Raw genomic sequence first — 16651 nt, 5'->3', positions numbered from 1 at the left:
CGGGAAAATCTGACATTATCGCGATAGACAGCTTGTTCGTATGCAATTCAGCGGCAGGGGCCCAACGCTGGAATGCGAAACAATAAGTTATTTAGTCAAAACAAATCATTGACGAACCTCAGCGTACCATATCGGAAATATCAGCTCTCCTCGGGACTCAGCTATGGTCCGAGACATGAGGGAGACTCCTAACATATGGTAAGTTTTATAAAGCCGTTAGTGGCTAACGCTCGCTGACTTTAGCATGGCTAGCTAGCTAAGCCATCAACACCCAGGCTTGTGACAGCTGACCAGCCAACAGGACCAAGCTAAGCTTAGCATTAGCAAAGTTAGCTGGCAGGCAGTTGACGACTTAAGTTAATCTTGTTTAAACAGGTGACTTGTTTAGGGGGCTGTGTTGCTGAATTGGGTAACGTTACAGGTAACATCGGACAATCTCCCAGGAATGGTAATGTTGTTTCCTGTCGTAGCCACACAGCACACCGGTGTGGTTTATTTGAGTGATGTACAGAGGCTAACAGATGCTGAGAACTAGCCGGCTGGCTAGCAATGGTATGTCGTCGTTGCTTGGTGCAACAGTATGGCTAAACAAACAACAACAGACTGAGAGGCACCTTGCTAGCACTCCTGTGCTAATGCGAATCAATACCAGTGACGTTGGCTTGTTTTCTCTTTGCTCGTGTGTTATGTTCCGGCTGTTCCTCCTCTCTTTCTTGGACACATCTCTTTGAAAATGTAGGTTGACATTCCCCACAAATGTTGATTGTTAATTGATGTGTTCGATTACTGCTGACACATTGGGTGTGTGGCAGAAATTTAGCAGGCCAACAGTGCTAATAGGATTATTGCGAACATTCCCATGGCATTTGAGTTTTGTCTTCAGTTTTGTCTGTCATCTGTGCATCTTCAGGGGATGAGACGGGATCGATTATTTCAGCTTTCGCAGCTTTGGGCTCGTTGACTCTCTGTGTTGGCTCAGGATGGCGCAGGGAGGGTCTCAGCCTGACTACCACATCCTGCAGGACCTCAAACAGCTCTTCCCAGAGATCCCAGAAGGGGTAGTGTCACAGTGCCTTCTGCAGGTACACACACACACACACACACACCCTGTTCTGACGGAAGCTTACATAGCTCATTTAGTATTCCTGTATATGTTCAGCGAAGCTGTTGGAGAATGTTGTGCAATGTACACTTGGGTAGAAGGTTGTTTTGTTTTAGGATATCTCTCTATGTTTGCACTACCCGATTACCAACTGGTAGTATTATCCCTTATAACTGATCCACACTGCATGACTGACACTGTTCTCCTTTGCTGTCTCAGAACAACAATAACCTGGATCTTTGCTGCCGCCTGCTGGCTCAGGAGAGTAACAGATACCTGTATGGGGAGTTCCATCACAGTCCAGAGGAGGGGCGATTAAATCGAAACCACATGCTACACATTAGCCTGGGATACCCAGGCTCAGAGGCAAGCAAGGCAAATGGAGGAGCAGCAGGAGTAGGACGCTCCCTTGTACACAGCACCAGTGACAGTCACATCGAACCCCAGCGGCCCAGCTACCCTGAGCCACTGTCAGCCCCTGCCACCATGGCCCCCTCCCCGGGTTATAATCCTTTCTTCATGAATGAACAGAGCCGCTCGGCTAGCACTCCTACTCCTCCACCCACAATGCAGGGCATGTCTCCCACATACGCTCCTGTCCCACGTTACTCTATGAACCCTATAACAGTCACACTTTCGCAGCAAAGTATACCTAATGTCCCACAGGCTCTGCAGATCCCCCCAGGGCACTACGCAAACACCAACACCACCCTGTATATTAGACCCTCACCCTCCCAGAGCCCACAGCCAGCACCCTGGTCCTCTTCAGGGGCGCCTGTGTATCAGCATCAGCAGTCCCCCTACAGTACTCCCACATACGGCTCGCCTTACAGCTCCCCGCAGCATCAGGTTCAGCCCCAACCACAGCCACAGCCCCAGCCACAACCCCAGCACCAGCAATATGTCTTTCTCCCTATTAGTTCCCCAACCCTTCCCAGCATGCCCTACCATCACCAGCAACAGCCCCAGGCACAGCCAGCTGTTTACAGGCCCTACCACACAAAAAGCTCCCTCAAGAACCAGATAGAGATTACCCTGGAGGGTCCACGACCTCGCAGCAACTCACCTGTGCACACCCCACATCCTCAGGGAGCAATTTACATGGCCACCAGCCCCTCGCCAAGCTCCCCCTCGAGGGGCATCACTATGACTGGACCTTCAGGCCCGGCATCCTTCCACCCTGGGATGTATCTGCAGCATCCAGGCCCTGCAAGACCTCGGCCTGCCTCCTCTCCTCAACCGGGCCAGTCAGCATACACCTTTAAAATCAAAGTGTCCCCAGGAGGCCAGCCCCAGAGGCCACTCAGCTCACCTCCTGTTGCCGAAGCGGAGTCTCTTCTCAACATAGTAGACCAAGGGGAGCACAACGCTGCCCCTGCACCCATCCTGCCCATCTCCGCTCTGCCAGGGAACATTGTCAGTCAGTTTCAGCATATGCCCCGACGTTCAAGCTCAGGGTCTGATGACTATGCCTATACACAAGGTAGGCGATTCTTGTTTTTTTTCTATTGCTCTGCAGTTCTGACTTTTTGTCAATACTGTTTTCCAGTTGGAGTTGACATTGGATGTGTGTTTGGGGCTGTGTTGTCTAAAATAAAGACGAGACCAAAGCCTTTAGCCTGAGAATAGCTGACTTCATCTTAGAAGACTTTCTGCTGGTGTGCATGAAACTGTTGTTGAGCAAAGTTTATAGATGCATATCATCTTAGAATTTGATGACTATTTTGTGTATTGGTGGTTAAGATGTGGACCAATCCTACCGTAATAGCCAGTAATCCTCACACTTTACGTTTAAAATTGAAATCTTTTTTTAAACTATGATAAAGAAGTGTTTATTACGTGATGAATGAGCTTCAATTTGTTGGTGTTTAGTGGCGATCTTGTTGGCATAGTTTGCTATCATATTTGAGACTTTCTCCCCAGACATATAGATTTTGTAGTTTTTGGTATGTCAGTGTTTTATTACCTTTTAATGTCAAGTCAGCTTTATTGTCAGATGTGCTATACATGCATGACGTACGGCACAAATGAAATTTCAGTCCCCTCGGACCCACGGTGCAAAATGCATAAAAATAAAAAAAATGTTTTCTATAAATAGAAAAGACATAGAATAAACAATCAACAATTTAACATGACATAAAAATCAACTATCAACAAAACATACAGTAAACAATCAACAATCAGAATCACAATCAAGGCACTTGAGTATTTACATGACGAAATAAAATATAAAATATCCAATGTCAGCGTTGGGCTTGTATATTGGTATAGAGTAGAGCACTAAAGTGAGAAAAGGTTTTCTATAAAATTTAATTTTTCATTCTTGAATTTCAAGCATTTTGTTTTTGGTGTGTTTCCCTCCAGCTCTCCTGCTCCACCAGCGGGCCAGGATGGAGCGTCTAATGAAGGAGCTGCTACTGGAGAAGCAGAAACTAGAGAACCTGAAGGCCGATGTCAACAATATGGAATATGACGCCCTTCAAAGACGCTTTCGACGAGTCAACTCCTCCAGTCTTATACCCAGGGTAAGGACTCATTTTAATACTTTTTCACATGCTCACAAAAGGTAAAGTACAACAAAATGCTGTTAAATGATTATTTCACAAGTTCCGCATCCGGAATGTTTTAATCCCATAGTCATGAAAGCTCTGTAGGCTATAGCAGCTACATTGCTCCTGAATGACTCTGGGTTTGAAGCAGGCTTTGGAGTTAGTCATGTGTGCTGTTGAAAAGGCAGAAAAATAATCAAATTGATCTTAAAAACAATCAAACTTTATTCCACATAGTATTCCAGGTGCAGCCAAAATGCAAAAATAAGAAATAATTGCTCTATTGTATCATACAGGGTGAAGTTTAAAACAATTTATGACCGGCAAGACATAGTTTAAACGGAGGGATGGAGAATATTTGGGGTTTGGGGTTTATTTTTGTCTACTCTAACTGGGTTGTGTGTTTGCGGCGGCTGCAGCCTGAAGAGATGACCCGATTGCGGAGTCTGAACAGACAGCTTCAGATTGATATCGACTGTACCCTGAAGGAGACAGATCTACTGCAGTCTAGAGGTATAGACACACACACACACACACACACACACACACACACACACACACACACACACACACACACACACACACACACACACATATATATATATACATACATACATATGCACATTCCTACACGTAAACCTTTGAAGTGTGTCTCTGATTTATTTGAAAGCATTGATCTTGAAAGAGCCAAGCCCAGAAGCAGACAAGAGTTGGGTCCAAAGTGATGGATGAGGCTCCATCACACTGCATACAGATGCAGCACTCTAAAATGACTGGCTGGTCCATGACAGGACACGGGCCGATCCAAGTTTGACCCTCATTGGGCCCATGCACACAGTGTTTGGCTGGTACGTGATCCTTGTTGATTACGTAATTAATAACAGCATTGCCTTAATTTCCCCCCGAATCACAGTGTAAGGAAATTAGTTGCAGTGCTTTATATATTTACCAGGAGTGGTGTTTTTGGAAGCTGAAACAGTCTAACTGGCAGCAGGCTCATGAGTGTGACCAATTTACTTGCAGTCAGCCCAGTGCCACTGAACATTTGGATTGTGGTCTTCCTAGAAAATTAGTGGAGCGTTCTTCCACTTTGTTTCAGTCTTCCAAATGCCTTTTGGCCGATATGTCATGTATGCAGGTTCCAAAATTGGCTTTTTGGTCTATCTGCCAGTGGTTGGTAAACTGACAAAATGTACCGGCCCAAATATTTTTCAACCAGCCATGCATATGATAAAAATCAACACAAACAAAAGAGCAGGTTCTATTTGTGGAGTACCTGCAGCGAATGCTGCAGCTCAATATATTGACGTTGCTGTCACAAAAAGCCAATCTCGCTTCACCCCCTTAACTGTGAAGCGCCACTTCTCTGTAAATTTTATTTTAACCGTACTTCCACTGTGCTCTTCATTTTTCCTTTTTAGGTTGGTCTACTCCGGCAATGTACGGCCACATACTTGCAGACTCTTTGCGGTTAGCGCAAAATTCTCCTCTGTGGTACCTGGCTTGATAAAGTAAGCGTAGCAACGGTGGACAGCGAGGGTCAAAGCATTGTGATACAATAATTGACAGCCATACGTTGCATGTCCCCACCAGTCGATGCAAAACAAAACGTGGTCAATCAACTAATGTGTTGTAGTGATGACCGTTTGTAGTGAAGTCCTATATCAGCAACCCGCCAATGGCGGCTAACCTCATTTATTTTATTCGCCAACATACTGTAGATTTCTACTCGCATTTGGCGAGTGGCGGGTGCTAATTCTGGACCCTGCATGTATGCAAGTTGTTTTTAACACTGGCTTTCTCTTTGCCATTGAACGCTGACTTCACTCACCAGTGCCCCTCTCACACTTTTGAGGATGGCCTACTCCGTCATTGAAGAAATCGGAACTTTCAGCAAAAAAAGCTGCTGCAAAATAATTGTATTTTCTGGTCAGCCCCTAGGTTTAAACTTGTGCTTCTTGCGTGCATTGTAATTCTTTCAATGTTAAAGTGTGAAGTTAAAGTTTCAATGTAAATGTTACGTATCTATTTATCACTGTTCCTGTTATCTAAATACACTTTTTTATTTTATTTTTGGGGACTACTGTTATTTGATATTTGGGGCTGTGACCAATTTTTTCAATAGCCAAAATTCACAGTTGTTTTAGAGAAAAGTCGAATGGCCGGATGTTGACATAGGCCTCTGAAAAATGGTGTTAATTATGGTCATTGTTGTGACAAACAGCCACTGTAAAACAGTAATTTGTGTGAGTGATCTGTGCGTGCCTCTTGGAGCCCAGCTTCACAAAGCAGCTTATTGAGCTAGAGAAATTCCATCCAGTTGCAAAAATAAATCAGAAAATCAAGTTAAACATCTGACTGTAAGCTTGTAGCTGTGTTAGGACTTTATTTCTTTTTGGTGCTGATACAACTATGCATCTAAGCAGACGATGAAATCCCATGTTGATTATTGTGTCGTAAATCTGGTTTGGAAAAAGCATCCCATTGACTTTGTAAACACACAAGAAAGAGTGAGCTTTCTTAATTCAAGTTGCAGTTAACTTTAGAAATTTCTCGTGTCCAAGTGAAGACATGCCAGAACAAAATCAAGGCATCATCTCCTGGCAAAATCCTTTTAAATGTGTTCATAGTGCTTGAATGAGCTTACTTATTGCAGCATTGGTGATTTCCCTAGTAGCCAGTTCAGACCAACTTAAGCGCTGCATTAACAAAACACAAAGGGCTGGGTTGGTTGGAGCGTGTTGCTTCTGGTGCCAGTGAGATGATTAAATACAATCCAAGATGGTCACTTTGAGTAATGGATCCATGAATTCAAAGCTTTTTGGATGCCAAAACACTGCACAGCGGTTAATAATACTATAGTACAGGATTTTACAACTCCAGAAAGTTAATACAGCAACAGTTATTTTACCAATCTCCGTCTTGAAGATCCTGAAGTAAACAATAGCATTACGCTGTTCAAGTTACAAATGAGTCTAACAGGAATGTGCGTGCACTTGCATGTATTTGATTGGCACAAGTAATGTGTAGCCAGATGATGTTTTATTATATTGCAGCCGAAATTGAGCCAAATCCAACTTTTTTGCCTGTTGACCCTGCATTCTTGGGTCCTGTGCTTTGCAATGAATGAAGATGTTATAAAGCATATGTCTGTCTGAACACGGCAGTCAAGTCAAACGGCTCAAAGAGAATAGCTGGAAACTGATCGGACTGATTGGACCTCTAGTTGGGATGGACACTTCTAAACAAATGTCTGTATCTGGTTTCTGCTTTCCTCCACAGGGAAGTTTGATCCAAAAGCAATGAACAACTTTTATGACAACATTCAGCCCGGTCCAGTTGTGCCGCCCAAACCCGGAAAGAAAGGCAAGAATTTTTCAGCGCAGTTTTCAGAACATAAAAGTGAGTCCTGAGACATTTTTATGAGGATATGTAAAGAAGAGAGGAAAAATAGATGATCGATGTTCTACAGGGTAGAATCATATTCATACTGTTGCCAAGAGTTTCAATTCAAGGGGGGTTTGCATCCTTGTCACCTTTTTCATCCCTGATGAGTTTGCATCCTGCATACAGTATTTTGTCTTACTTGATGTTGGTGAGTGTCAGTCTCAACAGATGTGTTCACATGAAAACTAGATGTGAAACCTTGTTATTTAGTGAATGCCTATGCCTATCAACGTTTATACTGAATGGTTGATGCTTGAATGCATGTCTCGCACGTGTGTTGAGTGACTCGCGTGAATTAACAACCTTTTTCATGTGCTGCTTCTCTCCTCTGTTTTTGTTAGAAGTGGAGCAGGTCCCCAAGCCAGCACCAGGGCCCCAGAGGGACGAGGACTTTGAAGGTGCCCAGTGGAACTGTGAAAGCTGCACCTTCCTCAACCACCCTGCACTCAATCGCTGTGAACAGTGCGAGATGCCGCGCTACACCTGAGCTTAGCGCTGTGCTGTATTGCCCACCCCTGCCCTATCACATGCCAATCCTTGGATAGTATAAGCCCCACTCCTCCAAAATCTGCAGAATCTGTCTAGAGGTCTTCCCCTGTCGATAAATATATAAGCTCCTCTTACCTGCTGAGGAAGAGCCACTATCCCTCTCTGCCCACTTGTCCTGCTCCCATCTACTACTCCTGTGCACTTTGACTCTTTTTAAATTGGAGGAGGATGATTCTTATTCAGGACAGTTGGAGTCTCTTCTCATGGCAAAAGTATAAAAGAGGGAGTGACATGACACTGCGACTCTGGCAGTTGGTGGGCCGCAGCTTCAGAAAGGTTGAAGCAATTGAGGAGGACGAGGAGCTACGGTTTACCTAGAGAACATTCCACGCAGAAACAGTGACTGCCTTGTTTACACAACCGCTCCCATTCCTGAACTCAAAATGGAGGCACTTCCACTTTAATCTAGGACCTGTAACTCCCTCTCTTGACAGTGGAACAATGAAAGCAATGGTATATACATTCTGACTAATGCGAAATGTAGACTGTACACTGTATTAGGCTCTGTATTAGAGCTAATTTCACTGAAAGATGAACACTAAAGACATTTGCATAGGAGTATATTCCTGGTACTTTTATGCATATTGTGCCACCGTGTATTATGTGTTCAGAAGATGTTAATTTCCTGTGCAAATGCCTCAACTTGCTGTAGTTAATAAAGGAGCTGATTCTATGTGACTTTGCCACGCACAGCTGGCATGTCTGCATAGTTTTTTTTAAATAATTCACAGATGCTCCTTTTTCCCACATGAACCAACCATACATTTTAATTTTTTTCCAGTACATGTTTATTATGCAAGTAATCAAACCAGGGGGAATTAGAAATATGAAATAAGAAAATGTAGTGGCATGCACACTCACTTTCACTAATGTAGCAAGAGGAAGTTGGAGAAGTTTTTAACCATGTGAAATGAGGTTTGAGAAGACAGTTATTACCATTGTAGGTCTTCTGCTGCCACAAGTCTTACCTCTCGTGGGCCCACTGTCCTTCAGGTTAGAAACTTTCCATGTTCTGCCCATAGTCATAACACTACTCATGCACAGCACATTTCACTCTAGCATCTCCTAAAGTACTTCATCATGGACCTTAATTTAGATTCAAAAACTAAGTATACAGACTTTTTCAATAACTACAATAATTTTTATGTTACAGCCTCTCCCTATCTGAAATGTGTATTCTTAAGGGTGCTTACTCCACTGAGAGCATTCCCTACAGGGTAAGAAGATAAGGAGGCATCACATGGGGAGGTGTGTGAGCACATGCTGGGCGGTATCATCATGCAGACATGCGCACACACTCAGACATGGTCATTTGCCATCTTCTTTCCCACTGGTCTTCTTGTAATGAATATTACTTTATTAGGCTTATTGTGCATACTTGCATATACTACAACCATTTTTTATTATCAAAAAGCAGGTATAATTTGGGTTATGTTGCAAGTTTACATTAGCAGCCAAAGGTTTTTCCACTGTTTACATGTGACTGCTATTTATTAACCAGTATGCAATAATTTGGAAGGTGGCTGTGGAATGTTTTTACTGTCTTAGGTAGCTTCTGTTTATAATCAGTAAGTATGTATTACACTCTACTGGAGGAAGAAGGCTAAGCCAAGTTCAAGTTGTAGTGTACAGTATCTCTGGGGAAATGTAGCATTTCCTTAGGTGTGCCCTGTCTTCCTCACTTTGTCATCCTCGTGATATTACTTCAATAGGATATCTTCCTCCCTGGGTCCGTTACTTCCCTCATAGGCCCAAGTTTACCTCATTCTTTGCTCTGATTTGTTAATTATTCCACTGAATCGTCCTGGTATGGGGTCAGTGAACCCATCTGTTCCCTCCAGATTTGCTGCCCAGATCTACTGGAGTTCCACTTAAAGGGGACGCAGAGTTATCTGATTGCTGACATTATCAAATTCAAATTAAACTGGCTGGGTTGGATTTCTTTTTCACAGCCGGGTTTGCTGCCAAACCTTCTCAGAGAGCACAGGGCTTTGGTCCAGTGACTGAGGATAGTCTTTGAGACAAGTTCACAGTATCAAATGGAAGAGCTCATTTCCAGTCCTGAAACTAACAATAAGCGTTTGTATTTCCTGTTTTTTTAATCTGTGATTGTGAACTGTGTAAAAGACAGAAAGTTCCTATTACAGGAGAGGACACGGGGTGAAACAGTCTCAATTTCTCCTCTTGTGTCACATCATTTTAGTAGTAGTCTTCATAGTTCTTGGGGTTGAGGCAATAGAGGATGGCTCCTCCAAAAGAGAAGATGGTGGATCCCCAGGCCACGCCGTAGCCCCAGTTAAACTCATGGTACACCCTCAGACTGACTGTCTCTATGAACTTGATGGGGAACAGGACCAAGCTGCACACCTGGAGCACCACTGCAGAGGAAAACAGGAAAGAGAAAAAGTACTGAAGTCAACGTAAGTATGGTAAATACATACAGATTTAAAGCAATGACTGACCATCTTACAAAAACTGGAACAAAGCACTCTGATGGCCACCAAAATCGTATATTCAAACTGTTTTAGATGTAAGTGCCTTGGATCTTTCCCCTGACAGCTATAATGAATGTAGATCATTTTGGAAGCTGGACAGTCATTGTTTTGTATTTTTGGACTGTCCTTCAGCTCTTCCTTTTTGTTTTGTTTTTGCTACAGAATCTCTTTACATACCTGCAGAGAACAGCATAACAGCCACCGGCTTGTAGCAGCGACTCCTGGAGCCGGAGCACAGGGAGATCAGCGCCACAAGGAAGGAGAGCAGGGTGAGGGCCGCCCCCCCCAACAGCAAGGCCAGTGTGGCAATCTGCCAGTCTGAGACAAACGCACAGGGACAGAGAGGAGGGAGGGAGGAAAGGCATGAAATCACACTGAGATAGAGAGTGACATAGGTAGCTAAAACAAGGTTACTCTGGAGAGCCGTGTCTGCACTGTTGACAGGAGGAATAAAAAGACAGAGCAGTTCCCAGGCCATATTGGTGAGCCACAGTAACACTGCCAGGCTCAAAAAATGAATCCATCCACTAACATTTGTGGTGAATTATCACAGTGTAAATACAAACTATTTGTGGTTCGGAGGCTGAGACAACTCCTAGTGTATTCTGAGAAGCTGCTGATGGCTCATAATGTTTTGATTTCAGCCACCGGGGATCCGTAGCTAGTGGCAGAAGAAAAAGAAGAAGAATGAGAACCATGCAGTGAAACCTTGAACTGAGCACAGCAGTTTCTGGCTGACAAGAAACAAACAAATGCACAAACGCATGGCTAGGCACGGATTTCAGCGTGTTCAGTAACGGATCCTGATGCTGCACATTGGCTTAAGTGAGGTGATTCACATAATGAGTATCCCTCCCTCTTGGCTGATGCCAGCTCAGCAACATTCTCAGCATTTCATTCAGATTTACTCCAAAAAACACTCAACTGGAAATAACTGCCGTCTCAATCTCGCTTTCCTATCTTTGTTGGAACGCCAAAGTGGAAACAAAAAGGTGAACAAAATAAGAATGTGTACAGTATGTCAAAAAAAGGAAAAAACATAGTAGAGATTTTTGTTTGCTCTGTGCAAAGAAAACAACATTTCAGCAGAAGAGCGTGTTTTTTAGAGACTTAATTAGCCATGGGACGTTAATTAAGGATTGGTGGGAGACACTCTATGTTATTGTTAAGAGATTAAGGGTCCCTTTCGTAGTTTTACTTTGTACTTGTGGAAACAGGAGGTCTATTTATAAACAGGCAGAGGATATTATGATATGGCATTTGATTACACGGGAGGAAATCATTGGGCTCTGCATAAGTGATTCAATACTACAGTGGGTGGAAAAATGTATATTGAAATACTAGTTTAGAGTGTTTTGTCTTTTTTTTTATATATATATAAGTATACATGGTATTGTCTATTATGGAGTCCAGGAAATAAAAAGGATTAAGCGCTGCCGAGAATTTTTCCTCTCTATTGAGTCAGAAAATCATTAAAACATTCACCAGCGGAGAGAAAGTGACGGAACATAAGCTGCTTAAAATACAGTTCCCACTCTTGTTGGAGGGAAACTTTATTTCAGGGGCCAAGCAGCTCAAATATGAACAAACATCAACTACTTCTGACCAAATATGGCTCAGGATTTTAGAATTAGGAGTTTAAAAATGGGCCCTGTCTCCACAGGATGTTGGAAAGAGCCCACAAAAAGCAGAGCACCCGCTCCCTTCAGCCTCCAGCTTGCACAACATGAGGCCCCCTTGGAGACTGACCTCTTGACTTTCTCTGCCGCTGCCTCACTGGTTTCCTATCAGCAAAGGGCCACAGTAACTTGACTTGTAGTTGTCAAAGCATATCATTGGTGAGATATCTTCTCTCGGTCAGTTTGGTGCCGTCAGCGCGAAAGCCTTATCAGTGCGCCCATGAAAACAGCAGGAGGAAGAAAGTCATCTCATCCCAGATTTGGAACAGACCCTGTATGCTGTGCAAGAAACACAGCCAGAGTTGGGGTGCTTAAAGGCTTTGACGAGCAGGAAGCGCCAAACTATTAATCTGAGCCCTGCTTGATGACAGATGGAAAAGGAGATACAGTACACAAGATCCAATTTGAGCATTAATTATGGTCCCATGTGTGCATGTCGGGCGCTGCTGAAGTGTTAATCGAAAGAATCCTTTGGGGCCCCAATTCGGTTTCTTTGTCTGAGACAATGGTGGAAAATCTGTGTCACAGAAGAGCCTCGAGGGTCTCTCTTGCTGTCACACACACTCCGTCTCACTCTCTCATGGCAGCAGGATGGAGAAGTTAAAGAAGCTGGAACATCGTCAACCAGGGGTCCCTGGTTCAAGACCTGATGAGCAAGATGCTGATCCTTTACAAGCTCTCTGTAACCAAAAGCTTTGACCTCCCTCAAAGACAAGACAGTCACCCAAAAGCGGGATCGATAACATATTACATTATTAATATGCTTTGGCATCACTGCGTATGACTGAGCTGGGCTCGCTCACACACTGGCTCCACATTCGTCCCCTCATCTCGCACCAACCTGGGATCCACACACTGCTCTTGCACGAGCGTTCCACATTCCTAACCCTTGTAGAGTCTGTATGTTTTATACGTGACCTCTGACCCTCTGCCCAAGTGTGTATGTGTTAGAGAGAAACTGAAAGAGAGGAGTTACTATTTCTGTCGGTATATTTTAAACACTTCATAAGGCAATGAAGTCTCATCTGCTTTCTAATTCACACACAGTAACACACAAGCACATACATACATGAAGGCCTTGCAGAACAAGCTCAAAACAACGGAGCGGCCAGCTGGTGTTTCAAACTTAACAGGATTTATTTAATGCCCAGAGCATGATTCTGAGTAAATATTGGGGGGCTAGCGAGGGCGGTAGAAAGTGATTACTGGGATTCAAATCAATAAGCCTAGCCAAGCACACGCCTGAGGAAATGGCCAGTTTGCTGTGTGCATTTACTGTGGTATGCTGCTGCTGCTGAGAGCTGACACTGAGACTGCATGTCTTTATATGGCACCAAAGTGCACTTTGTCTGCGCTGACGGAGGAGGATCGGGGCCAGCGTGACCCACAGTTACTCATCTCTCAGACAGAAAGAAAACATTTTGTCAGACTAACAAAAACACAATTCACCACTCAGCAGACAGGAGGAGGTCAGGCGCAGCAAAGAATGAAATATAAAAACACACACACACACACACACACACACACACACACAAAGAAATGAAAGAAGCTGTAGTAAACCCACATTTTGCAGAACAGAGTTTAGATAACTTTTATGCTGATAAAAATCCCTTTTGAGATAAATGACAATATTCAGTGCTAATCAGGCTATAGTAAGTCAGTGTGGACACAAGAAAAAACACGAAAAAGCAATACAACCCTATAAAAAGCCTTGCAGTGAACATACCTTTAAAAAGCTTTGAGCTTTTACTTTTTCTCATCATTTTTAGGCTATAGTTTGTGGTGTTTGTACTGGACTGGATTATACTGTAAAGTGTTTCTGTTATTTTGTCCACCTTGCAATCCAGTGTAACCTAATACAGCAATACCACAATATGTAGCCTAAAAATGTGCCAGAGTTGAATCAATCTCAATAAAAAAAAAATATTACAAATTGCAGGGCTGCATTAGATTTTGTCAGACATAAATAAATGCTTTCCTGAAGTCATGACTGATTGTTGTTGAAGCTTTTCATATAAAGGCCAATTCTCAACCACCTTTTAACCCTGAATAATCGGCTGTGATGGAAATATGAAATGCTTCCAGAAAAAAGCCTTCATGGGGACTCCATAAAGAAGTGTCCTTAATAGAGGAAAATCAGCATTTCTGGAGTGCTTCACTTGTTTCCCTGGTTACTAATCTTCAGACATCTGGATCTCTGGGGAGTTCTCTACTCTGAGTTGCCCTTGCTCCTTGGCCGGTGAAGAAACCCACACAAAGGCTCATTTTGTGAGCAACAAAAGGCCAAATGAAACCCCAGCTGGACCGCTCCTGGTCAGGCAAAATTCCCACATCATTCACTGGGCAAATGTTTCAGAAGAAAAGTTAACTAGCCTAAATAGAAAAAGCAAAGATGTCTTACTCATCAGACTTTGACACTCAAGGATAGCCTAAACTTTTTTATTTTTTTTATTTCCCACTTCAAAAGCAGTGATGTGCAGCCCATTGTTCACTATCTTATTTAATGTAACAATTTCTGGAGTTCTAATTAACCAGGCAATAGCTAATCATAAAGTAATAAACATTTAGCACTCTCTTGGGTGATGTTGTATAATTCTCACCCACAGAACAGATTGGTTAAGCAGTGCACTGTCTGCGGGGACCTTTTGTTATCCCTGAGTGCAGTGCATCTGACTGTCATTTGAATATGAATACGGGTATCTGTCTGCAACCCGAAATCTGCCATTTCAAGGGTGAAACCTCCCGAAAACTACAACAGGCCACTGGTTTAAAACTTCCAAAACAACATGGTGGCGCATCACCCCCATCAGCTTCAATAAGTCAGTGTTTCTGAGCACATGAGCGTCTGTCTCACCGGTGGCCAGCGTGCTGTTGCAGGACCACTCCGCGGAGCTGACGGGCTTCCAGCAGGACATCCACATGGACAGGTAGTACTGGTCATCCGCCGTGACCCACGCCGGGCTCAACACGGCCCCGACATCCAGGCACAGGGCGAGAAAGACGCACACCAGTCCCACCAACTTCAGGGGCGTCAACGGCGACACCCGGACCTCCTCTGTGCCGCTCATGGATGAAGCCATATCTAAAGTATCTTACTCATTAAAAAACAAAAAGAAGAACATGTGTGTTTTGGGGTCTGTCAAATCCTGCAACATTAGTCAGGTTTAAGATGTCGTTGTCCCCCCTTCCCGTGCCGTGTTGTGGGTAGCAGGATGGGGAGCTGCCGCTCACTCCGCGTCCCGAGTCCAGAGGACGCTACTGCTGTAGACCAGCAATCTGCTCTGCTGACGGGACTGGATGCAGACTACTGAAATAGCTCGGTGCTGCACCTGCTGGGTCCTAGTGCCTAGAACTATCCGACATAATCAGCATCTCTCTCTCTCTCTCTCTCTCTCTCTCTCTCTCTCTCACACACACACACACACACACACACACACACACACACACACACATTTTTATTTATTTAAAGAGTGCTTTATTGGCATGACAAGACATTGCTTATATTGCCAAAGCAGATAACATATAAATAAAAGGAAATTGACAATGACTGGCACAACACAAACTAGCTATAACATAAACACCAATGGTATAGCAAAAAACATTACACACTTAACTTATCACATTGTTCCAATTCATCACAAAGTGTTTTATTGTTGCTGATTGGTTAGGAGTGGTGGTTTACTCCTGGGTGGTGTTTCCGTGGTCATCTCTTAAATTGTGGCTGGAGTCGACATAATTAGGTGATATGCAGCAGTTTCAATTCTCGCCTAAAACAAATTTCAGTTTGTCTGAAAGTGTCTCGAATTTTTTACATTGACTTTTAAATTTGGGGAAGAAGATTTGTCTACTTTATTTGTCACACTAGAGTAGAAAGTGCTGCTCTTTTCTCTACAGAGCGAGCAGCCTGTCCTCCCTTGGTGTCCAGGTCTGTCTGTGGCAGCTGGTTTCTAGGCAGACTGTGTCCACTCAGTCTGTACCTTCTCAGAGTATCTCTCTCTCTCTCTCTCTCTCTCTCTCTCTCTCTCTCTCTCTCTCTCTCTCTCTCTCTCTCTCTCTCTTCACACTCTTAATAAATCACTGATGCATGAATAACAGAAAACAGAAGTCTGTGAGATCTGTGGCTTTTCATTGTTGGTTGGTGGCGTATTTTGATTATGCTCCTTGACAACCACACTGATTTACACAATATAGGTGCTATGAAAGTGGATAACTTCTTTGTAGGGTTCTAAGTGCTGAACTACAACTTTCAACACAACTCGTTCTTCTTTAACTCTAACAGTGACTAATGAATTAGCAAAGAAAGGAAAACACTTCTCACTCAACACTTTTCGCCTGTAAGAAATTCTTTTTTCCTATCCTGTTGTCTGTTAGCTATTTTCAAAAGGCCTTCTGGGAAATGAAGACACCACTTAATGACATAAAGTAGACCCAGCTTGATGGAAAATCGGGGCACTCAAAGGTATAACTTGCCACAATCCATAACTGTACTATTATCTATTAACACTGATCATCACAAACTGATATTTTTCTTTTAAATATTATATATCACCCAGTCACATTATCCACTCTGGATGCAATTAAAATCTCTTGTTGACTACAATCGCATGCACAGACAAAACCTGCTTGATCAACTTTTTATGTGTTTTATGAAAACCTATTCTCTAAGGTTTAATATAACCTAAATGATTTTCTGTCAAATGCTGTTTTAGAGGTTTTGCTGCTCTACTTTGTGGGAAGAAAATGTAAACCTGTGTAATGTGGAAAATTGGCAAAATGCATCCACCAAATACAGCCAACACCAGGCAAAAGGTAAATTATTATTTAACTTAC

The 16651-nt window shown here is 43.3% G+C and overlaps 2 protein-coding genes across 3 annotated transcripts; one reads left to right on the top strand and one right to left on the bottom strand.

Annotated features, from left to right (window-relative positions):
• tab3 (TGF-beta activated kinase 1 (MAP3K7) binding protein 3) lies at positions 1-8325 on the top strand. Of its 2 annotated transcripts, none has more exons than XM_078258912.1 (7): positions 1-198; positions 911-1082; positions 1322-2585; positions 3467-3627; positions 4071-4164; positions 6934-7053; positions 7440-8325. In XM_078258912.1, the coding sequence occupies exons 2-7, from the start codon at positions 981-983 to the stop codon at positions 7583-7585; spliced, it is 1887 nt and encodes a 628-aa protein (XP_078115038.1). In that variant the 5' UTR covers positions 1-198; positions 911-980; the 3' UTR covers positions 7586-8325. The 2 variants fall into 2 exon arrangements, with proteins under 2 accessions (XP_078115038.1, XP_078115039.1); XM_078258913.1 differs by having other exon boundaries at positions 2-198; positions 6934-7017.
• Positions 8326-8385: 60 nt separating this feature from the next.
• On the bottom strand, positions 8386-15120 carry tmem47 (transmembrane protein 47). The gene is made up of 3 exons (XM_078258914.1): positions 14676-15120; positions 10320-10460; positions 8386-10025 (listed from the first exon to the last, which is right to left on the bottom strand). Exons 1-3 carry the CDS (start codon positions 14899-14901, stop codon positions 9847-9849), a joined length of 546 nt encoding a protein of 181 aa, XP_078115040.1. The 5' UTR covers positions 14902-15120; the 3' UTR covers positions 8386-9846.
• Between the last annotated feature and the right edge of the window lie 1531 nt (positions 15121-16651).

This window comes from Sander vitreus, chromosome 9 (assembly GCF_031162955.1).
Source record: "Sander vitreus isolate 19-12246 chromosome 9, sanVit1, whole genome shotgun sequence".
NCBI lineage: Eukaryota > Metazoa > Chordata > Actinopteri > Perciformes > Percidae > Sander > Sander vitreus.
The sequence above is the reverse complement of the archived record's forward strand: the minus strand, read 5'-3'. Positions and strand labels throughout refer to the sequence as shown.